This window comes from Pavona decussata, unplaced genomic scaffold, assembly GCF_977016875.1.
Source record: "Pavona decussata unplaced genomic scaffold, jaPavDecu1.1 SCAFFOLD_390, whole genome shotgun sequence".
In the NCBI taxonomy this organism is placed as follows: Eukaryota; Metazoa; Cnidaria; class Anthozoa; order Scleractinia; family Agariciidae; genus Pavona; species Pavona decussata.
The window spans coordinates 849,866-873,567 of record NW_028145762.1 but is presented as its reverse complement, the minus strand read 5'-3'; the positions used below and the strand labels follow the sequence as shown (position 1 = coordinate 873,567).

The window sequence follows — 23,702 nt, the reverse complement described above, 5'->3', positions numbered from 1 at the left end:
CAACTCAGATCAGACACAACTGCAGTAAGTGACCCATGCTGCCAACAAGCGGGAAACTAAGCCCTCCACCAATACCCAGAGACCCCACCTTATCAGACAATCCCAAGTCGTTCTTCCCCAATTGGACATGCACAGACAGTAGCAAGACCAGAACTGAATATGCCGTCAACGGATGAGGCTTCCCCGAGAATGTCAAACACTGCCAAGGGATATGTTACCAGATTAGGGAGAACTGTGACACCAGCACAAAGACTAGACTTGTAAGAATAAGTTCGTTCAGAAAGAACTGTGATGCCCTCAAAAGGATAGACTTGTAAGGTTAAGAACATTGAAGAGCACTTTTTTTTAAATCAGTAGCACATTATGCTACAGGTGCTAGGTTACACCTGTAGCTGTTGTTGTTATATAGTTCTTTTTAGACATAGGTCCAATTGGTCATTGTTATTATAGGATAGGTCTTCTCGTTATTGTTTTTTTTTATTATTGTCATTGAAAGAGGGGGAGGTGTCACATTACGTCATCGCCACGTGCTCCCATTATGCATCGCGAGGAGAACTTGGGGTTGTTGTCGGCCCGCCATGTTGAACGTGTGTAAAAAAGTGTAATGCCGTCGTGTTTAAATTAAAAGTCTTAGAAGCTATTCTGTAATATTGAAAACCTCCTGGTCCATCCTGGTGGCGTTGCTGACTTTTTGTCTTTTTTGCTTCAGAAAGAGCCGGCTTAGCAGGAAAAAGGGAGTTTCTCCAGGAAATTGACGCCATGAAAGAAATTGTTTTTCATCGGAATGTTCTGAGTATGCTCGGCTACTGGGAGAGATCAGAGCCAATCATGTTAATACTGGAGTATGTGTCACACGGGGATCTCCTTCAGTGGCTCCGGAACAAAAGGTGTCAGGTATGATTTAAATAATCTTGATAGTTCTATTTGTCGGGATGATTTTCTGAGGACGAAACTTCAGGATAGCTGTTGCTAAAAGGTTGTTGTGCCTGGGAATCCTGGAGTGTATGAATGAATAAAAACATGAATAGGGGAGCCACTCTTTATATATTGTTTTTGTGCACGGTTATTCATAGTTTCTCGGTGTTACATAAAAACTTGTAGATTAATAAGTAATTAATAAGTAATTAATAATAATTTATTCTGACCCAGAATAAAATGAGATCCGGCGTTATCAGTTCTGCTGGTATGTTTTTTTTCTTTCACTAGCTACATCTCCTCAATAATCGTTAAAGAATGTTTTTGTTTTTAATTCGAAAGCTTAAGATGAAAAACCCTGTTGACGTTAACATCTTTGAAGACCTCGCACCTTGTTCAAGTGAGGAAGGTGATAGCAATGATGATGGAAACTCCAAAATATCTTCTGAAATCCTAACCAAGGAAGAAGCCCCAGGAGAAAATGCGACAGATGATGAGGGAAAAGGAGACAACACGAAGGTAGAAGAAGACGAAGAAGAAAAAGCAAAGGTCCATGACGAGAATGACGTAACCCCAGGCAGCCTTGCATTCACAGCTGAATGTCAACCTTCCAGCGTCTTGGAAGAAACAGAGTTATCGATAAGCGGCCAGACTTAGCAATTTGGACCACACAAAAAGCGGCAGGAAGAGGTTGTGTCAACTCTGGATGTACCTCTGGTCGAATTTGGCCGTGTTCCGAAAAGAAAACCGCTTCCAACTCCGCCAAACCAAAAAGAAAATGAGGCTGTGGAGAAAGGTTTGACATCAGCCAACGAAGGAAGTGCAGATGTAAATATCACCATCCAGCACGAGGATGAACCACCTGGCGATGTTGACGATGATAGCATTTCCCCAAAGGATATTCTCTGTTTCGCGTGGCAAATAGCTCAGGGAATGGTAAGTGAACAGCTCTAGAGATTGAAATCAGAGGTGATCTTAAAGTGTAAGAAGAGGAAACCCACTGAGAACTCTTTATTCCTACTTCTCCTAAATGGTGCCTGTTAGCTTTCGGACAATGTGGATGATGGAAGAGGACTGAAAATAGTCTTTGTATGACATGACTTTCTTCTTGTTTCTTCTCGTTTGTATTCATGCTGTAACTTACCAAAAATGGTCACTTATGCTAGGCATAGCTTCATAGTTAGCTCTCACAATGTTCACAAGGACATTTTACCATCACTTTTTACTAGCCGTCCATAATCTTCCAGTCTCATTTCTTCTGGCTATGTAGCCCTAATTTTAGATCACTGACTTTTTTTTATTCGTAACCTCAGAAATCAAGTTTAGAAGTTATTTGCATTCTAGAGCTGTCAAAATGGCTTTGTGTCCACGGCATTTGTAACTTACTCCATAGAGTAGGTCTTTCAAAATTACAGATTGCTGACAAGGCAAAGAAATCTCATGAAAATAGTTTCCATCCCGCTCCCAAATGAATTATTCCCTACCAAGCTTAAAACATTCTGTCACAAAAGGACCTAGTTCAACACAGGCATCCCAGGAGTAAAATTATATTTTCTATTTAGTTGCCACGCATCGTGCTCCATGCCGTATTGAGACCTTATACACCGTGTTAAATAGGAGTTGGAAGCAGTATGGCGTCGAAATCAATTTGTTTTGGCAAAAGAATTAAGATTGTTAAAATCCCAGGCTGCAGAACAGCTTGCTTCATGATGTTGGAGTGAATGTATAACTTCATGCGTCCAGTGACTGTACCACCAGGTACTGCGCTGGCGTAGGCGTGTGAACCGAGCCCTAAATTTGTTATGAGATCTTCGTTTTGTTGGCATCTTTTTCCAAAGAATATGTTATTTACGTTATTAAAATCCATTCCTATTTTCGCTCTGATAGGATTACTTGGCAAGCAGAGGATTTGTTCATCGTGATTTAGCAGCCCGTAATGTCCTTGTTGGTGAAGACAGAAAGGTGAAGATTTCTGATTTCGGTTTGCTACGCCACATGAGTGATGGGCAGATCTATGAGGTGCAGCACACAAGGAAACTGCCCATCAAGTGGACTGCACCTGAGGCGCTGGAGAACGGGCTATACTCTACTAAGAGTGATGTGTAAGTTTGTAAAAAGATATCACACGAATCGATCGTCTAGAGCATATTGGTATGTACTTGCTTATATTCCTCTCTACCGTGCGCAGTTTTAAGGACGGTGCCTACTATTGTTACTGCGCATACGTTCTGCCCATCTGGAGACACTCGTTTTTGCTATGGGTAATGCTCACTAATACAAGAGTTTTTTTGCGCGGTTTAAAACTATACGGAAAAAGTAGAACTTAGCAACTGCTCTTGGTTTCCCAAAAGAAAATTGGGGGTTACCATGCATTTTTAAGAGATAATTAAGTCTCAAAATTGGGAAAAGCTGCCACACATTGCTATATATTTTGGCACTTTTTAGAAATATTGTTGCTTAATTATCTCTGAAAAATGCAAGGTTACCCCAAATTTTCTTTTTGGATTCCTATAGTTCTTGCTAGGATCTGCTTTACTCGCATAGTCATAAACCGCACAAAAATACTTCTGTATTAGTAGGCACCGTCCTTAAAAACATCAAGATATTTGTTCCTGATTTTATGATAGAGCCTTTAATTTTGTTGTGGTTGAATTATAGTTATCATGGTTATAATCATCTTAGACGCCGTTGAATTGCACAGCAAGCTGGATAAACAAAATATCCAAATGAACACGAAAGCGGAAAACGAATGAACCAACGACCAGGAGAGCGAGAAGACAGCCGAATTTAACGAGTGGACTTTTAAACGGTGAATCAAATTCACAAAGGAAAGAACGCAACGAATGAAAAATAGAAAGTACGAGCGAATGCTAGAGTACTGAATAAACAGCTGAGCGACTGAGTGGTTTGCCACGTCCACAAAAAGACAAGAAGTGATCAAATGAATGTGCAGTGTAAATCAGAGAATTGTGCCGCCTAAGGCGCAAGGGAGTGGCAGATACTCCTACGAGTAATGTTAAAACTGTTTGTTTCTTTTTTTAATGCCTCTCTCAAATTTATCCCCTATGGCATTAAAATATTTAGTAACGTGACCACCTTGGAATTTTAAGCAATCTGATTGATTATCTTACGATGATCCATCGAAGTGGAGGTGTATGATTGTGGACTTTTTACCTCACAAAATTAATAAACGTCGAAGTAAATATTTACCAATATTCACCAAGCTCGCAACTCTATTTTTATATACTATAGCAGTGGATAAACAGCCCCAATTAGTCTTTTGTTTCTGGAATCAAGGAGAACAAAGCGTAAAATCAAGAAGAGTGCCGGGAAGAGGTGAAAGGATGGCAAATACTCGCATCAGGAGTTTGAGTAGCAAATCAGGGCGCACCTATAAAACACTTTTCGTCGGTTTTGTTCTTATCAGCATTAGGTAATTAAGCACCTTCAATGCCGCCTCTTTCCAAGGACTGAAATTCTCTTATTGTGTTGTTCAGAAGCGTCAGTAGCAATGTAATGGCCGAGCGTCAGATTGCGTCAAAACGGAAAGATTTTCGACTTCTGACTGCCATCAGTGACCTGCGAATTCAAACGTCCGTAGTTATTAAAGTCGCCACTGCCGATCTTTTTGGAGGTGAATTGTGTCAGGAACTCTGATATCCCCTAAATTGGTGTATTAGTTGAAACTAACAAGATAAATCTGCCTGCAATTTATTCCTACCCTAATCGTGTTTCTGTGGAAAAAAGAAAAAAAAGAAACGAATGTTTAGAAACGAAACGTCAGCACTCGCACCTCTTAACGGTGGCAGATTGATCAACTAAACATTCGTTTCTACTTCCCACCTCCGCCTCTGATCCATACCTTACTATTAGCTACTAGTCCCAGGAGAGAAACATTTAATCACTCTAGTTAAAAAAACAACTTGGACACTGGTTGTAAGCAAACTAGAGACAAACAATTAATTAATCAGTTTCTTAATACCTCTCGCTTTAGATGGTCTTTTGGAGTAGTTCTGTGGGAACTGGCTACTATGGGTAAGATACTGTTTTTGTGTCTTTATGCTGTTTAATTTCTAGGTTTACAAATATTGAATCCTTCCTCCTTCTCATTGTCCTGTAAATTAAAAACCGAAAATCTGCTTCATCCTGCAATTAAATCGTGCAAATACGACAATTACGCTGGTATTGTTTTCAGATTTCTTTAAAGTCTCAGAATTCGTCTTCGATCTGACATTACAGGTGGCATTCCATATCCAGGAATACGAAACGGGCGGATATGCCATCTTCTGAAAGGAGGATATCGCATGGAGAAGCCCAAGACGTGTAATAATGAGATGTAAGTAATTTACCGCTGAATCTTCAATCTTCTGTGGAAATGAATAAACTAAAAATTGTTGAATACGTAATGTACTCAAATGTGACTCCAAGAAGAATCTGTGATTGTCTGGATACCTCACCGAAAAAGAAAAAAATATGCAGTGAACCCAGCTCATAAGGCAAAGTAATGAATATGCTCACTGCTCTTTGGTTCAACAAATAATTGTTCCTGAGTCGACCTCGTATTGGTGGTTGGTAAAGAAAACAAGGGGGCTCACTTAATCCGGTCAGTTGATAGTTAGTACAGCTGGGTATCGGTGATCCGTTCCTAATGGAAACAAAAGGTGTTCACTCAATCTGGTCGCGTTACATTTAATACAGCCGAATATTGGTGAGTCCGTTGCTGAACTAAAACATGGGGGATTCTACCACGGGGGTTTTCCATGTTATTTGCCCATTGATCATCACAGTTTTATGTTGGGCGTAACGTTCTACTTGTTTTACTCCTACTCTTCCATTTGTTATTTGTTAGCCGAAATCGCACAACCATTTGTGACAAAGTATCGCCCGTCTGTGCCTGATCTTAAAAACATCATAATGAGCAAATGGCATCTTTTAGAAAATAAGACATTGCTGACAGAAAAAAAAATTAAAAACCCTCCAATGATCTCATATAGAAAGGGAAAGTCATTAAAAGACATACTCGTGAGAGCTAAACTGTGAAGGTCAAAGAAACTAAATCTCGACCTATATATAGAAGCCGTGTTTGGCCTGCCAACATTATATACAATCTATTCAAAAAAAAATTTGCTTGACAATTAAGAAGCGCTACACTCCAGTTAGATATTGCAAGGTAATAAGAAAATTAAAAATGTGACCTTTGAAAGGTGCAGAGTATTTGTAAAATCGTGAAAAGACATGGAAAATTTCTCATGTATATTTTTCAAAGTGAATAGAAAACGTTTCTCCATATTTTTTAAAAAAATCTAATGGCAACACTCGCCGAAGATTTTGACGGTTCCAATCAGCAGCAAATTGCAGTAGCCGTCACGGTAGGTGTTTCCACAATATCGAACAATAGTTTATCATTCTACTGAATTTTCTACCTGTGTCCAAAATATACGACTTATTTTATTTCAACAGATACCAGTTAATGATGGACTGTTGGGAACACGGTCCAGACGAGCGTCCAACGTTTGCACAACTGATATCAACATTAGAAAGGATGATGACGGTCGACGCTCCTTATTATGATTTTAATCAATTCGATGAACGTGAGCCATGCTACAGTAGCGCAGCTGGAAGCACCAGCAAAACTGTTGAACAGGAAACAGAGCTGGAAACAGAGGTGTAATTGTTTTAATATTGTTGATAGAGACCGCATTATTAGCAATAGCTTTTTTTTAGTTTAAACTCGTTGGGTAAGCAGTAGATACTTGAAAGAGATACTTGTAAGGCCGTGGCCAACGTTTAATAAGCAGTCAATAGTAGTTATACTAATAGCAATAGAATAATAATCCATCAATTACCTTATTAATAGTATTAGAGCTACTTAGAATGGTATTTAGTTGAGTGTCGATGGTAATTTCGTGTTAGCTTTGGTTTTGCTTGAAGCAGTCAAAAGTAGTAATACTAACAATAATGAAGTAATAATCTTTCAATTATATATCCCTCAATAATGGTAGAAGAGCTACTTAGAATAGTATTTAGTTGAGTGTCGATGGTAATTTCGTGTTAGCTTTGTTTTTACTTTATGACGTTTTGTGATTGGACAGCAAAACTCTCACCACTTTCTCAACCAATGAGAAGCAAAACTAAGCCAATTGTGAACTGCTCACGATTGGATTTTATTTTCCCGCCCTTGATGCCAGTTCGCGAATTGTGTCCAGAGTATTTGCTTCGAATTTTAATAGTTTCATTTTGCTGTTTTCGTCTGTGTTTGATCTGCTATAGTATAAATTTCTTTCATAGAGTATAAATTTCTGGTTTGCTTTTATTGGTCAACTATTCAATGCAACTCGTCATATTAGGTTTGGTTTTAGGCAAGCTGATGCTGACACGTGGTTTCATCAGACTGAACTTATGCTCCAACGCAAGAAGAAGAAGTGTTGAATGTTTGACTATGAAACCAACAATCAGTGTCATAAACAGAGCAACATTTATATATGAGGCTGTTGTCTGACACCCACACCCTTTTATTGCGTTATTCTTTGAAAACAAAACCTGTTCAGATAAAATTTAAGCAACTAATTTGTAAGCTGTATGTAGGAGCCCAATATGTGGCTGTGTGAAAAATGTTAAGCGCGCCACACGTGTTATGGCGTTATTCCTTAAGAGCCACTGTCTGTAAATATCGAGAATCTGGCGTCAGTCGTGAAATTTTCAATTTCTTCATATTTTGCCCAAACAACCTCTATAGTGAGTTATTTTCGAAAATACTATTCAAAAGTCCTGAAGCGCTTTAGTTTTTTCGAAATCTTAGAAAGTTCGAAAAACGCCATTTTGGCCTTCCGGCGGCGTCGAAACTACAATAAAATTATGCATTTTCTTTTCGCTCGTTCAAATTAACGCAATAACATCTATCGATGTACTTTGGTTAACTCATAACAGATCTCTTGATCTCCCTGAATCACTAAATTATTTTGAGAAAGCTGTTGAAAACGTCTTGTTTTTGGCTGTTACAATTACCCTAGTTACAGCGCTTTAGCGGATAAGCTAATTTTAGCTAACTTTAACAGCAACGAAAGCCCACTGGTACATGTAATTTGAAGTTGAAATTAGCATGGTCTTAAAGCCCATTCTTTATAGTTTGTTGTATAAAAATTGACAAAATTGCTAAGGCGGCCCGACAAAAGTGTTCTGTCGAGAGACGGAAACGTGAAGTGTACTCTGGAATTTCGACCTTTCACGAAGCGAACATGAAGCATCCCGATTCCGAACAGAACCGCACATTGTAAAATCTACCGATGGAAACCTGTTTCGAAATCCTGGATGCATCAAAACAGTCTTGTACTCAAAGCTACAATCCCTTTTGATTGGAAATATTATTTAATATGTTAACACTTCTGGAAAACAGGAGACGTGTGGTTCAAGCCGTGAAATATGTAATCCAACGCCGCGCCGAGCAGATATCTACAGTACCACGCACGTGTACACGACGCAAGATTGCTATTTCGTTCCGCTATTATTTTACCGTTAAAACTAAAAAGAAAATTCTCAATATCCTGCATGTTGTCGTCTTCCTTCGTTCATTCTTATCTCGAGATTTTTGAGCTCTGAACAGAACACGTCACATGCCAAAAAAACAAAACAAAACAAAACAAACAAACTGGGCGATCAAATTCCAAGACAAATGCAAATAGCTACAAATTCAGGCCCGATTTATTATTCAGTTGATTAAGACACCGCACATTTATTTTATATTCCAGTGATAAGGCATAATGAACATCAAATTATTATGTAGACAAAGTACAAACAGACTATCAGCAATGTCAAAGTACCATGGGAAAGCAACTGTTAACAAGGTAAACAAAACAATTTCAACCTCACCGGTCATTTTGCAATCCTTGAGCAACTGTGGTGAATTCCTTGCATAAAATGCTTCTATAGTTATGTATGCCAGACTTGCTTCTATAGGTATATTTGGCAACCGGTAGACTTGTTTCCTCCAAAGGATGTGATAAAATTTACACTGGAGTATTGCAATAATCTTCCGTCAGGTACAAAAGTTGCTTTTATAATTGGTCAATCACGCGCCTTTGGTTCAGATTTCTTCCTCTACAAAACTATCCAGAACGTCGTTTGTGGCCAGATTGAAGTAGTTTTGTTAACCTGTCCCAATAACTTTTTTTCTATGGGAAGTTTGCCAATGGTTACTGTTATGGCCTTGTCGGGAGCCGTGTGTAAATACATGTATGCGACTTTGGTTGGTGGTCTGGGCGGCTCTAGTTCAGAGAATCCAGCAACTGTTGGAATGCGTGACAGTCTATCGCGCGTCCAAGGGCATCTCGCATTTTGCTAAGAAAGGACAGTTAGCGACGATTGTGGAGTGGACAGTGAATCAAAATTGCTGCTTTCCCGAGCTGAGCAGGTAAGGTGTCAAATTATTATAAACTTCACAGTACATATTGTCACGGTTTTTAGCGCTCAAATCAGTGGAGCCGCGCGCGTTGCGCGTTGGGAGGAGGTAGGGGGGTGGGCATTGGAACTAGAAGGTGGAAAAATCACAGGAAATTTTTCAACAAGGCTGCTGCTAAGGACTTGTTTTGTTTGGCTACTGTGTTGAAATGCAAATGGTTCTTTTAGGGCCTAAAAATTAAAATAAAATTATTTCCAAAACAAAAGTTGAAAAAATCCAATGGCTTAAAAAAATTGTCTAGCATCAATATCCCTAATTCCTTCACTGTCCACGCGCCCGAAAAAAAAAAGAAAAAGGAGAGAACGGTCGGTCCATTGGAAGATTAGGACTTCTAGCTAGCAGGATTCCAGCTTAATTCTAGCTCTGAGAGTCAGAGCCCTTGCTCTGAAACGAGGATGATGATGATGATTTAAATATGAGCGAGCACGATACACTCCATTTTTTTTTAGTTTGTAACTTTAAATTTAAAGTGAAATAATTTATTTAATGTCAAAATCACAGGGAGTACTTGCGCAATCTCCCGAGCCAGAGGCTCATGATAAAGTGCTTGACAATAATTTTGAGTAGATTGGAATTCAATTTGATTTTTGAGGAGAGGGGGAAATCGGGGTACTCGGAGAGAAATCTCTCCGAGCAAGGACGAGAACCAACCATTAACTAAGCCCTCTTATGACACTGAGAACTAGAATCGAACCCGGGACATATTCAAACCAAACTTCCGGAATAACTACCTACATGATAATGACGACGAGGTGTGCTCCTTTTTCATCTTTTGTCATGTTCAGCCAAGCCTGACGTTTCGGCTCGTTTGATGGATGCCAGACGGCTATGCCATGCTGATGAGCCCGAACTTGGCAGTTGTCTACACAGGACTACACACTCAGAGCAAGAGGGAGAGTCGTAATCTTCCAAGGGACCAACTGTTTTCTCTTCTTACCATTTTTTGTTTGTTTGGTTGGTTTTTTGTGGTTCGCAGAGGGTAAGGGCCAGGATGCTGATGCTTCTGAGCAACTGAATTCTTTTTTCAACTTTAGTTTTGGGAATAAATTTTATTTTTTAGGTCCTGAAAGAACCATTTGCATTTAAACACAGGAACCAAAGAAAACAAGGCCTTAGCAAGAGCCTTGTTGAAATTTTTCCTTTGACTCAATGTGCGCGAGGTTTTCCACCTTCTAGTTTCAATGCCCACCCATATCCCCCCTCCCCCCCCCCCCCCGCTAACTCCCAACGGGCGCCTCCACTGATTTGAGCCCTAAAAACCGTGACAATGTGTAATCTGAACCTTGCAATTATTTGACACCCTACCTGCTCGGGAAAGCAGCAATTTTCATTCACTGTCCTCTCCACCATGGTCGCTAACTGTCCTTTCTTAACAAAACGCGAGATGCCCTTGGACGTCCATTATATATTCTTAGTTTTCACATGACGTCATAAAAAAACTGAAATTCATAACTAAACACAATTTTGGGTTTTTATCTTCATCACATATAAGAAAATCTAAATTTCCATCGGCTTGCTTGTTTTCAGCAGGATAGCATTCTTTGTTTTGAAAATAGAGCAGTTTGAATTTTAGATTTTTGCGCAGTACGTGACAGAAGGATTGCTGCTCTAAACATGTCACGTACACGAAAACATCGATTCGCCTCGAGTTTTTTTTAGGTCTGATCAGCTAACATGTAATAGAAGCGTTAATGTCAATGTGTGAAAGTTCAGCAGGGAGAAGAAAGGCTTTGAAATAGCCAAGGTAAACTCCAGATGTTTTTGCTGGTTTCCGGCCGCCATGTTGGTGCCCATCAGACGGGGCACCAACATGGCGTCCCATACTAAACCCTGTAATTTTCCGTGGTACATTTTCTCGAATAACTCGATTAGGAGATATCGCACAGCCCTGTGGCTTTCACACGTTGTTTATGTATCCCTCTTCTACAACATATCAATTTCTTGACTTTATCTATTAAATGGTTGAGGATTTTATTTTTTCACTTGCGTGACGATGCGTGAGGTGAAAACCACCTATACACCCCGCGATAGACTGTCACGCATTCCACAGTTGCTAAAGCCGCACAGGCACCAAGTCGAATATTTACACACCGCTCCCGACAAGGCCATAACAGTGCCCGTTTGCAAGCTTAAGCTTCCCAGAAAACAAAAGTTATTGGGACAGGCGAACAAAGCTACTTCAAAATACGGCCACAAAAGACGTTCTGAAACGTTTTGTAGAGGGAGAAACCTGGACCATATGGCGTGATTGGTCAACTATAAAAGTAACTTTTGTACTTGACGGAAGGTAATTGCAATACTCCAGTGTAAATTCACAGCCTTTGGAGGAAACAAGTCTCCCGGTTTGCTAACTTTACATAAAGGAGCAAGTTTGTCATACGTAGCTATAGAAGCAAGGAAGACCGGTGAGGTTGACATTGTTTTGTTTACAACTACAAATTTATTAAAGCTTGTTAACAGTTGCTTTCCCACGTTACTTTGACATTGCTGAAAGTTTGTTTTTACTTTGGCTACGAAATCAGTTGATGTGCATTATGCCTTATCACTGGAATATGAAATAAAAGTGCAGTTGTCTTAATCAACTGAATAATAAATCGGGCCTGAATTTGTAGCTATTTGCCTTGGAATTTGATCGCCCTGTTTGTTTGTTTTCTTTTTTGGCGTGTGGCGTGTTCTGTTCAGAGTTCAAAATCTCGAGATAAGAATGAACGAAGGAAGACGACAACATGCATGATATTGAGGATCTTCTTTTTAGTTTTAACGGTCAAATAATAGCGGAACGAAATAGCAATCTTGCGTCGTGTGCACGTGCGTGGTACTGTAGATATCTGCTCGGCGCGGCGTTGGATTACATATTTCACGGCTTTAACTTCACGTCTTCTGCTTTCCAGAAGTGTTAACATATTAATATTTTCAATCAAAAGGAATTGTAGCTTTGAGTACAAGACTGTTTTGATGCATCCAGGATTTCGAAACAGGTTTCCATCGGTAGATTTTACAATGTGCGGTTCTGTTCGGAATCGGGATGCTTCATGTTCGCTTCGTGAAAGGTCGAAATTCCAAAAAGTACACTTCACGTTTCCGTCTCTCGACAGAACACTTTTGTCGGGCTGCCTTAGCAATTTTTATACAGCAAACTATAAAGAATGGGCTTTAAGACCATGCTAATTTCAACTTCAAATTACATGTACCAGTGGGCTTTTGTTGCTGTTAAAGTTAGCTAAAATTACCTTATCCGCTAAAGCGCTGTAACTAGGGTATTTGTAACAGCCAAAAACAAGACGTTTTCAACAGCTTTCTCAAAATAATTTAGTGATTCAGGGAGATCAAGAGATCTGTTATGAGTTAATCAAAGTACATCGATAGATGTGATTGCGTTGATCTGAACGAACAAAAAGAAAATGCATAATTTTATTGTAGTTTCGACGCCGCCGGAAGGCCAAAATGGCGTTTTTCGAACTTTCTTAGATTTCGAAAAAACTAAAGCGCTTCAGGTCCTTTGAATAGTAGGTTGTTTGGGCAAAATATGAAGAAATTGAAAATTTCATGACTGACGCCGGATTCTCGATATTTACAGACAACCTGTTAAGATAAAATGTAGCCAACTAATTTGTAAGCCGTGTGTAAGAGCCCAATATCTGGCTGTGTGAAAAATGTTAAGCACGCCACACGTATCATGACGTCATTCCTTGAAAACAAAACCTGTTAAGATAAAATTTAGGCACCTAATTTGTAAGCTGTATGCAGGAGCCCAATATGTGGCTGTGTGACAAATTGTAAGCGCCCCACCCTTGTTATTGCGTTATTCCTTGAAAACAAAAACTGTTAAGATAAAATTTAGGCAACTGATTTGTAATTGTATGTAGGAGCCCATTATGTGGCTGTGTGAAAAATGTTAAGCGCGCCACCCCTGATATCATTATGGCGTTATTACTTGAAAACAAAACCTGTTTAGATAAAATTTTGGCACCTATTTTGTAAGCTGTATGTAGGGGCCCCGCCGACCGGTCAGTTCAATAGGGAGAGCATCGAACTACCGTGCGGGAGATCGCGGGTTAAAACCCCGGCCGGACCAACACTCAGTGTCAGTTTTAATAACTGAGGAGAAAGAACTGCCTTTGTAATGACATCTGCAAACGGTTAGAATTTCTAGTCCTCTCGGATAAGGACGATAAATTGTAGTTCCCGCCTGACAACACTTGTTCCTAATAATTTATGGGACGGCAAAGAACCCACACACTGTTCGAAAAGTGTAGGGGACGTAGTCCACGGCGAGTTGGTGTATCCGTTATCTCTGATTTCTTCTGTCGCGCGAAATATAGACTGACAGCGCTGACATCCGATCTCACCACACAGAAGAATTGTAAACCGCCATGAGACTATGTGATCGTGTGCGGTGTATAAATACTAAATACTTTACCATTATATTTGGTTATTTGACAAATGGTAAATATACCTTGCATGGTTCGTGTTAGTAATTCAGATAAAATATTTTAGATGCCCAATTTGTAACCTTTATGTAGCATTTTCGTAGTTCAGATATCTTAGAAACCTATGCCATGATCATCTGATCATATTGCTATGCATGCAAGTCAGTTATACAAATGTGATTTACACTTATTCTCGGTTAAAAGGAGCTATACGTACTTTTACCATTTACGGTAAAACATAGTACGAATGGTAGGGACAAAGTTGTAGTTGTGGCAACGTAATGATGCCTTTTAGTACTATAGTAATAGTAGGACACTGAGTACAGGTCCAGTTATATGCGATATATGTCTTGTAATATTCTTTAATTGCTGTAAGTTAAGGAAGAAGTAGAGGAATCATTTAAGCCAATAAAGAGAAACTGTAATATTACCGCAGTCATGAGTTAATAAACTATTGCTGGCCAGAGAAAGAGTCTGTTCCGCGATCGAGGACATTAGGCCCAGTCAATGATATTAATTTTTGATGGTCATCATCAAACTAACTGCAACAAACTGCTCCTCAACTCCATGCATCAGAGGCTGATCCACTTGGCAAAAAATCCCCCAAAATACATTAATCTCTGAGCCCTAACTACAGGCTACCCAGGTCGAGTAGTATCATAATTTAAACAAAAACGTTTTGTTGCTGTTTTCATATAAATAAGTCTAGACAAATTTGGAGAACATCCCTCATCGCATTGCTGTCGTCTGACAAGAATAAGAAAGCTTAAAACAAGAAGACTGCCAACAACTGAACCCTCTTTATACAGGCCTGCAGAGTGAACTTACTACCACGAGACAGTCTCCTGTAGCTCAATGGTAGAGCACACGAACTTGTACAGACCGCTTTTCATTCGAAGAAAGGCGCGTGGAAACAATGATTACAAAGGCCAAAAGTCTAACATGATCCGTATCGGCTCTGTTTATTTTAAGTCACTAGCTGAGATCAGGCGATTATCGACAGACAAAAAATTAACAAAAATACATGCAGCTTGAGCCTGTCCTACTGTTGAACCACAAACAAGAAGGTCAAAGACTGTAAGGCTTGTAATCTGCACGAGTTGCGTGAAAAAATACTGTCGCTTCTAGCGCAGATCAAACATAGTCAAGACGTTCAACGACGTCTCTGCTCACGTGGATCTTCTACAGTCTCGTATGAAAAGATGTCATCGCACTTGATGTGTCTCCTTGCGTCACATACACGCAATGCCTAAACGCTTGAGAGGCTGTTACATGGCTCCTCAAGATATTGTAAAAATGTATGAAGTAACAATAACAACAACAACCAAATATGACCCAATTTTAGTGTCTTCAGAGTTCACTAAGAAAATGTCTCTTTTTTCAAGAATTTTTCTGGCTCCTCGACGGGGTCATATTCCTAGGCCTATCAAGGAACTTCCTTTTTCTAGACTGAGTCACGAGAAGGAGTACTTGCGGACACGCCCTTCCTGCCTAGGGAAAACTTTAGTAGCCTTGGCAAAGGGCCACTGATTTCTGGTGCAAGACTCCTCCCGGATCAGGACAATGTCACAGATTTGGCTGCATGGACTGACATTGTTCCATTTCTGACGCCTCTTTAGTAGTATACAATATTCTTGTTGCCATCGGCACCAAAACTGCTGCGCCAAGTACTGCACTCCACACCACCGTTTCTTCGTGTAAGGATTCGGTCGAAAGAAGTTTGCTGGAGGTGATTGCACTAGTTTAGCCTTACAGGTGAGCAGGTGATTAGGTGTGATGGGCTCGAGAACGGCTGGATCTGATAAATTGTCAGCAGTGAGAGGATAGCTATTCACGATGTTTTCTACTTCTGTGAACAGCGTGCAAAGGGCTTCGTCATCAAGCGCTGGGCATGGTAAAAAAAGACCAAAAAGGACTGATCGCACAGTGCGAATAACTCGTTTCTAAATTCCTTTCATATGGGAGGACGACCACACGTTCATCTTGAACTCGATCAGGTCCCAATCTTGAGTCAGCAGGAAGTTCCTAACGAAGTTAGTGTTTACTTCTATCATCGCAGCATTCTTCAACGCGCTATAAAATTTGTCTTTGATCACTTCTTAGTTCACGAACTTTGCCTCTTTGGTTGATAAAATTGCCGAAGGGCGTTCATAAATCAATTTGTTTCCATTGAATTTAGGGTTTCCAAGTGAATAGCTCTAGAAAAGAGGTATGTAAAAATTAAACCCTAACGTTTCAGTTCTTTCCGACCCTCTTTAATATACCAGAGACCGAAAACGTCCATGTATATGTACGTAAAGGGAGGGGCAGGAGTGAGATGCTCTTCAGGTTGGTCAGCCATCTTTTGCACCTGGACAGGCCCGCGTAACTTGCGACAAATAGTACACTTCTGAAGTTGAGAAGAAACAGAGTAGCCGCCATTTATAATCCAATAGCCAGCTTATCGAAGTGCATTGTGGGTCATCTTACCCCCTTGGTAGTGTTGATCTTTGCTGTGGTACTTTCTGATGAGCAGTTCTGTTATTTGACTGTTCTTCGGTATGACGATGGGATGTTTAACCTTAAACGCTAAGGTTGCTTTCGGGAGTCTACTCTAAATATTCTTCTATCATCAAGAAAGGGATCAAGTGGAAAGAGTGAGCTGGTCTGCTTCAGCGCTTCATTTCTGGTGTGGGCCTTTTGGTGGTTTTAGAACATGAGGCTTCTTCGAAGGACTTCAATGTCGTTGGCAAAATGCGAGAACTTTATTCACTTGAGGATTACTTTTTGCGCTAGGCGCATTTCTTCCAGAGTGTTGGAGGACCTTTTTTGGTCTTGTATTGTACTTCTTGTTAGGACGTCTCTTTTCAATCATTCTCTGGATGCGGACGAAGCTCCTTTTCAGACGACTGTAAGGGACGGATGGCTGGATGGCTGGATGGCTGGTCTGACTATAGACTTTGAGGAAAGATTTTCGTTTCTTTTCGTTTCTTTAGGTTTAGGAATTGCATAACTTAAAATGAGGAGTGCTGCTTTGACCTTCTTTTAATACTTCTGCATGTTCTGGATCTAAATAAGGGAGTGGTTCTAGGTTCAACACTGTCACGTTAATGTCCCATAATAAGTTCCGACCCTTTAAGCTTTACAGTGCAGGTAAATCAATTAATTGATGCCTAACATTTGGTTTAATCGTGGTTTACTTCTGAATTAAAGTTGTATTTTATTCTTACTTACATGTGTATAACAGTCAACTTTTGTCGTCAGTTTTGTTTGTTTTTTACGCTACGAAACAATAAAATAATTTGTTTGTTTGCTTTGTAATTGCTTACGGGTGAATGTTCTTGCGATGCGCTTGAAAATTGATCCTTAATTCTACTCGGCCACTACTCTGTATATAAGGGTGAATTTCCCTACAGAAGTGTTTGTCATGCGCCATGTACTGGTAAGTAACCTGTTTGCAAGCGAAGTTCATGAACTTGTGTTATTTTTAGCACGAATTGCCGAGCGTGAATTTGTAGCGCCAAACGAAATACAAAAACGTACTATCTCCGCTTCCACAAGGTGCACAGAGACGATTGAAACGGCAAAATACTCTCTCTTTACGGCTGGTATTCACTAGAAAGCTGTTTATGACGTGCTCTCTATTAATGAATAAGTTTTTCGTGCTCGGGTAAGGGTTTGTTAATATATTTATTTGTTTATTATTCTGGCTTGTAATCCGCTGCAGTCATCATTTCAAGCAGCTAGATAATGTATAAAAAATCATAATTAAGATATCTCCCTGTGATGTTTTGTCTTGAAATCCCACAAGTACAGTTTATTATACTAAGTGCCATAGGCAGTCACAAAATATAGTGCGCTGGGTACAAGCTTGAACAACTTGTTATAACATACACAGTACCACTGTACTGGTAATATTCTTTCAGACTCTACAAAACAGTCCGGTGGACAAAAAATGTGATGTCAGACTGTTTAAGTCTTCGTGTAGACATTTCCTCTAAATTGTCGCAAGCCCTTGACATGAGGTCTGACAATTGCTCGTTTCCTGTGAACATTGCATAATCCATCAGTTGCTGTGTTAATTAACGGCTTTTTGACAGGCATGTCAAATTTGATTGGTTTTCACTTAATCTTATAAATGTTCTTTGGAGTCAGTCACGTTTTAACTGGTTAAGGTGTCCCCTAGATGGAGGAACTTTGGAACCCAGAAAGAGTGTCTCGTTCACCAGAATTGAGGTGTCCCTTCAATAGAGGTAACGGATGCAAAGATTATATAAACAATTTTCCGGGACCAAATTTTGTGTCCCCTGAATGGAGGTATCCCCTGAATAGAGGTGTCGCAAAGGAGAGGTTCCACTGTACCAGTACTTTCAAAGATTCTTGAGCATGCTGCGCATCCAATGATTTCACCTTTCTGCAAGCGCACAAGTTATTTTCAAGGTATCAATCTGGCTTCCGTCCACGCCACTCCCCTTCGACGATCCTCGTCCTTGTCATAACACACTACTGTAGAACACTGACAAGAATCTTTCAACGGAACTAGTCTTTTAGACTCGAGTAAAATCTTCGATACTTTGGACCATGACATTCTCTTCAAACACTATCCTCATTTGATTTAGGCGCTCAGCTGTGCAATGGTGTAAGTCTTACTTGGGAACCGTAATTAATCAGTATTTGTTAATGAAACAGTTGCAGAACGTTAAAAGATCATATCTGGCGTGCCTTAAGGCTACGTCCTGGGGTCATAGTGTATATCAATCACCACCCACTAATTACAACTAACTACTCTGTGGAAACGTATGCCGACGACACCTCGACAGAATTTGCTATAGCGCTAGTGATTCAATTACCTCAATAGAAAGTGCACTGTCATCTCCTTAACTCCCTTCGAAGCAACTTTACTTAACTTTAGCAAACTAAGATACCGGTATTCATCTAAAGGGAAAGCTGTAGAAGACTTGTCTATCTTTGTTGAGAATAATTACCTTGAGATGGTTTACAAATTCAAATATCTTGATATCCACATGGACTCTACCCTTTCTTGTAAGGATCTTATAAGCACATTGGGAAAAATGGTCTCTTCCCCGATTGTCATGCTTCGGAGGGCACAAGTGATCTTGCTTGAGTTTTTTTTCCTCCAGGTGCACTTTGTATTTTTTAAGAATATATTAAATGTTAGTTAATTGACTGCAACTAGATAAGTGACTTCTACAATGATTTCTTTTTTTACGACTTTTCTGGTGCTAATGACGTGTGTGTTGCTTATAAATCCACCAAAATGCAAACCCTACAGCTACACTTTAACAGCATCAAACAGTCGATCTAAATCACTGTGAAAGAGAAACAAAGCGGGGGATATACTTCCATGATATCAACATTCCTCGACAATGGCTTCCAACTTTCATCTAACGTTTACCGTAAACCTACTTTTTCCAGCGATAATTGACTTTTGAGTCTCACAAACTGGTTCTGTCTAAAGAGGGCTGATGTCAAATTTCTGATCTAGCCGAGGAGCCAAAACTATGTCATAAGAGAAATAAGTACGCGACACTGATTTTTCTAGAGGTTAATAAATCGAAAAAGATCACCTCCGTCATGAACAATAACAACTAAGAAAGCTGTTGGGAAACATCTTAAAATTTTACTGTATATCAGTGGCAAATCTGTGCTGATCATGAGGATATTTAGTAATTGTGACAAAAACGTTACATGCAAGTTTTACCAATCCTTCGGAAATCTGATTTCCCAACAAAAAAAGAACCGGAATCCATCCCCTGTATAAAAAAATCAAAAACAAAGGGCAAAGTTGCCTCTCGATTGAAATAACACCAGCAAACAGTGGATACAAAGCGAATACACCAGTCACGGCTGACAGAGCAATGTTTACTAGACTTTACAGTCAACCCAGGTCACGCGTAAACGATATTTTTGAAATTTGAACGGAGTTTTGAAATTTACATGTCAGTTTTCAAAATCGTCAACGAGATTTCAGAGTTCCCGTATAAATTTCCTTAGCTTATTGACAGTATAAAGCTATGAATTTTTCTTTACATTGCAAAATTGAATATTTCAAGAATAACAATTGCTTCCCAAGTATTTTGAATCTTTTTTTTTTTTCAGTTAATGCGTCTTTTTCGGAACGATTTCCAGAGAGATGTCCATCATTTCAGTCACACGTCGGACATTACAAAGAGAAATTCGAATGTTCATTTCATTCTTGGAATTACTGTTCACGCGTGACCTGGATTGACTGTAAAACACTCCACATTTTTGTACTGTTAGTCTTACCAATGCGCAGCCTTTCAAGGGAAAGACTTGATCGAGCCAGGAAACCGAAATTAGGACTGGAAAGACTCACCTCACCTTTTCGGCACTTCGCACCCTGCGAGTTCGCACCGATTTCGCATCCGTCTCCGTGAATTTTAGATTGAGCTAAATGACATGATCATTAACCTCAATCATAGATGCAAATAAGTCGGTCAATAAGTCGTAGCTGGAAACATACATCCATCTGGTGCGCAGCGAGGGAAAGTGTACGTCTGAGCTACAGTTAACGGAATATTTGTTACTTAACCATGACAGTTACATTTTGAACATTACAGTGAAACCGAAATTCAAAAAAACGGCGATAAGATATAAAGTAAAATCAATTACCAGTGAAGTTTAATTTAATCTCTCTTGCAAATTCTCTAACTGAACTTTATAGATTTGTTGGACTCAGTCGACATTTCTTTCTGCGACAAACTGTCATTTTTGGTTAGTTGTTGTTGTTGTTGTTGTTGTTTGTTTCATGAATTAACAATGGTCGTGGTCAAACGAAAACAATTTTACCTAAGGAAAAGGACGATTAACCAGTACAAAGCGGTTTTGTGCGTAGTCTGTTTCCATGTTAAGGTTAAGGTGACCAATGCAAATTTCCCTTGATAAAACCTTAGATAAAAGGTAGGGAAGATCGGTTTCCGCACATAAACCAACCAATGTAACCTCGTGCTTTGACAACAAACTTGATAGCTTTGATCGTTGATTGTCAATTACAGGAAAGGAAGATTCATAACACGGAATCAGAGAAACAATTTTCGTTTTTCTAATAATCTACAAGTCACGAATTAAAACTAATGAAAGGAAAGTTAAAAAAAATCTTCAAGTCCAGCGAGTTTAATAACACAGCCACCAAAAGCAAAGCAGTTACTTGAAATCACTCGATAGTCAGTCGATCACTACCGATTTCTTCCCGCTCTAGTTTGTACTGTGGTAAGCAAGCGATTAATACTTCTGAATCTTTTTCATTCATAAGCCAGAAGAATTGGAAGTTATGCAAGCAAGAATTTCTCATTCATTAAGGTGAATTTTTACTATAGCGGAAGTTCAACGTGCACACCAGGGTAAATATTAAAAAATTATAAAAGGGGTGAAATAACAGAAGCTTGTCTAGACGGTTTACGTTTAAGCAATCGGCCCACACATCGACTTTTAATTATTTGGGTTGAATATACCTGCAGGCAACAGCTAATTTTATAAAGCATTAATCTTTCGTGTGCCCTCTTGGGTTGAATATACCTGAGGGTAACAACTAATTTTCTGTCACATTAATATTTCCTGTGCCCTCTTTGGTAGAATGTACCTGAGGGTAACAGCTAATTTTCTTTCGAAATAGAATATTAATTATTGTTTTTATTTTCTGTCTTACGTATTTTTTTCCAAAAGAGTAGAAATTATCTTTTGAATTAAAATGATTCTTATTTGGAGAAAGAAAAATGCAAAACATATTCTGCTTCGAAACGTTATAGTTTAAATAAAGCACAGGTTGCTGTCTAGTTTTATTAAGAAATTGAAATGCGCAAAAATTATCTTTCGATCGTTTTTATTTATTCACAGAAAAATAATATAATTATGTTTAGACAGAAGATTATTTAGCTTTTTTAACTCGGAAAAATATAAAATTCGGAAGTAGAGGAAAGATAGTATAATTATATTAAAATATAGTAAAGTTTATGACATCGTTTTTTTAAAACCACAAGAAGACTTACTATTCAACAGCGAAAATAAAACGTAATCTCGTCAAACGATACTGTTGTAGGTCTAAAGAAGTTAGCCAAATTGCCTCTTTTTAAAGATCTTTTTCTCGAAAACTTCATGGGTTAAGTAATAATTATTTCAAAAAACTAGGGCGAGTATTTCAGTGGGGTTGCTCCTTGTTAGATTGTCCAATTGTTAGCGTTATTACAGCTACCTCAGACTCGCTTGTTTGGTTTTTTTCGCAACTGTCCAACTTTGTTTTATTGGGCTTCTGAACTCATCCACCTGAACAGAAAAAGGTGGTCTGATTGATTAATTAACGTCATGAATAATTAATGAGCTTGAGACTGATATAATTAGCAGAAAATCTTCGACTCCATATACGCTTGATTGGACGGGTTCACGATTTATAAGGGACATTTAACCCTTTCCAATCCCCGCATTCCCCTTGAATGATGTGCCTGCCCGTCAAACCCAATGGAAACCCTGATCGATCCAATTACGATTCATCGTTAAGTTTACTCACTGCAGAAATCTAGTGGAAAATTCTCTTTCTGTCAAATTTACGAGTCGCAAAAATATGACGGATTTTAGAGATTCCGCAACCTCGGAAAACTCGCGGATACATGAGTTTAAGTAACGGGTTTCCACGAAGCCGCAGCTGCGGAACCGTAACATACACACGTGTTTCCCGCAACGGTTGCTTGAATTTCCGTTTGCGGAACTTTAAGTTTCCGTTAAGAATCTGTCACAAAAAAGGAAACGAAAATGCTCTATTTCACCCTGTGTTAAAATTGATGCTTTTGAAACCCTTGACTCAAGTTTTCTCAAATATCCAATTGGAGGAGGGGGTATGCAGTTTGGCTCCTCTTCCTAAGCGGTCCTCAGTGACGTAGTTGTTTTGTTATTGTTGTTGTTGTTGTTGTTGTTGTTGTTGTGTGTTGTGGTTTTTTTGTTTACTTTAAGATAGACTAGTTAAGTTTAGTTTAGTTTTTACCATGATAAAATTTAAAACGGTAAAGAAACATGGTAGAGAATGTGACGTAAAAAAATTGGCAACAACTTAATCTTCAAAAGGTTGCCTCGTACATTAACATACACACTTAAGGCAACAGGGAAATTTTTGTTGTTATGCTGCATCTCTATAGAGTACTCGGGGATATGGGACAAAAATACTTTCCACGCTCGTGTAGAAATGCAGCATACGGAGGGTCTCTTTCGCTGAGAAAAGGAGGATGGGAAAAGGATTCTGAATGGAGACCCACTCGGAAATCTTTTCCACGTTATTCAAACTTCATATGCCATTGCATTTATTTATCATGGATAGGATATCAGTTTCTCCATTGGTGAACAGAAATTTTCAAATTCTATTTTCATGGCGCCTAACTGGGGTTATAATTCCATGACCATGCATCGTGCCCGGGGAGGGGGTATTTAAAAGTCGTCATTAAAAGTTGTCTCGTGTGAATGACCTTTAAGTCGCTTGAGAATTTCTTCAACGCATCAAGATGATGCTGCAATGGCGTAAATTATAAACACGGCCAGGATCACAGTCCTAACCAAAACGGTTTTCAGCCTTTTTTTATACGTTGCATAACCCTACAAGAAACTAAAACGTAAAAGAAAGGGTTAAAGAGGGATGGACCCACAACATGTTACGACGAGAACTAATGGCCGAGCCCGGTATATCCTCCAATTCCTGATAAACCCACTATAAGTGTATACAAGGAACTAAATTGGTCGAAAGACTGCGAGGAAAAGCACTCAACATGGACAGGAAATCTCGCACGACAAAAACCTTTTTAAAGAACATTTGAAGGTTTACCCTTGGGTACCACACCCATGGGGGAGGGTTGGCAGATTTTGCGGGTAGTCCCGATAACTTAACGGGCCCGGAAACTATTCTC

The 23,702-nt window shown here is 39.3% G+C and overlaps 2 protein-coding genes across 2 annotated transcripts in view; both read left to right on the top strand.

Annotated features, from left to right (window-relative positions):
- LOC146451398 (uncharacterized) overlaps positions 1-23,702 on the top strand; it is a 161,168-nt gene that overhangs the window by 42,823 nt on the left and 94,643 nt on the right. The window lies entirely within an intron of this gene.
- Positions 5,160-7,510, top strand: LOC146451402 (fibroblast growth factor receptor 2-like). The gene is made up of 2 exons (XM_085099189.1): positions 5,160-5,251; positions 6,376-7,510. Exons 1-2 carry the CDS (start codon positions 5,220-5,222, stop codon positions 6,584-6,586), a joined length of 243 nt encoding a protein of 80 aa, XP_084955315.1. The 5' UTR covers positions 5,160-5,219; the 3' UTR covers positions 6,587-7,510.

Excerpts from the sequence above, each read along its gene's own strand:
- LOC146451402 (XM_085099189.1), top strand. The coding sequence starts at position 5,220 with ATGGAGAAGCCCAAGACGTGTAATAATGAGAT. Across the intron at positions 5,252-6,375 it reads AAGACGTGTAATAATGAGAT|ATACCAGTTAATGATGGACT; the intron begins GTAAGTAATTTA and ends TTATTTCAACAG.